Here is a 1,321-nt window from a genome sequence, read left to right as displayed (position 1 = left end):
AAATTTTATATTTATTATAAAAAACTATGAAATATTGTATTAAAAAAAATTAATATTTTATTTTATTTTTTATAATGTTAAATGATATTGAGCGACCTACATTTATTAACAGTAGATTTCTATCTTCACATAGCCTAGTTTTGTTATCGCATAACAAAATAAGGTCATCTTAGTGTTCAATAAATTAAAAAAAAAACAATAAAAGATAAAAATAAAAGTTTTTCTTTGGATAATATTAAAATTGATTATTAATTTTTGTTTCTTTTAATTAATCAAAATATTTTAAATAAACGGAATCTTTTTATAGATATATGTCTACACATAATTTTTAATATTACAACATTATAAAATTTTTTGCGCAATACTATTAATTTATGCATCATAAACAACATAAATTGTATTTAAAATAATTGTGCTAATTAAATAAATACAAAATATTTTAACAATAAAATAGGATTTACTAAATAGGATAATAGGTATTAGTTTACTTTTTACACAATTTTCAATTTTTTGTGCTATTTTTTCAATTGTACTTTTTTCTTATCTTTTTATTTTAGATTTATTTTGATAAACATTTATTTTATTTCTGAATATGAAAAGTATAAAAGAATACAATTAAAAAAAAGACATTATTATTAAAAATTAAAAAATTAATTTATAATTGCGGTTAAGTTTACATTATTATATTATTGTTTCATTATTGTTGTATCTGTTAGTATTATATCCGCAGTCGTAAAAGCAAGAATAACAGAATGCTCGTAATGTAAAAACTCCGGAAACTTTTTTTGACTTTAATTTTAAAATATCAGGCTACGAGAACATCACCGGTTATATATGAACATAAGTTGCACTAGAAGAAAAAAGTCAGGTAGACAGGTGCTAGCGCATAAAAATATACTTACTGCGCACATTGTTCATGCTGAAATCTGAATGACACACTGACCGGAATTGACGATACCTGACTTACTGAACACCGAGTCGAGTCAGACAGATAACGTCGATACGTTCACATTTTCCCAGTTATTCTTATTGTACATCGTTGTCGTACCAATAACAACAGCAATCAAACGTCAATTTTCCCTTCTGATCATTCGCGATAACACCCACGCATAACACGGCTGTAAAAACTGACATCCGATATCTTCTGATAATGAGTACCATTATTGGTGAGACTCTGGGATTTCAACCCTTTAGATATCATCAAATACAATAATTTACGCTCGTGTCGAGGATAAATCAAGAAACTCCACTGGGAGTAAAAAAATTAAATAGAAATTTATTCTGAATTATACACTCTAAGAAAATGTATGTTAGTTTAAAA

At 25.2% G+C, this 1,321-nt stretch overlaps 1 protein-coding gene across 1 annotated transcript in view; it reads right to left on the bottom strand.

The window, feature by feature from the left end:
• LOC108684928 (neprilysin-11-like) overlaps positions 1-918 on the bottom strand; it is a 14,921-nt gene extending 14,003 nt beyond the window's left edge. The window contains exon 1 of the mRNA XM_018189472.1: positions 903-918. Within this exon, the coding sequence (XP_018044961.1) occupies positions 903-918 (16 nt within the window). The remainder of the gene's footprint in view (positions 1-902) is intronic.
• Positions 919-1,321: the final 403 nt, after the last annotated feature.

This window comes from Atta colombica, unplaced genomic scaffold (genome assembly GCF_001594045.1).
Source record: "Atta colombica isolate Treedump-2 unplaced genomic scaffold, Acol1.0 scaffold141, whole genome shotgun sequence".
NCBI classification, from domain to species: Eukaryota; Metazoa; Arthropoda; class Insecta; order Hymenoptera; family Formicidae; genus Atta; species Atta colombica.
The sequence above is the reverse complement of the archived record's forward strand: the minus strand, read 5'-3'. Positions and strand labels throughout refer to the sequence as shown.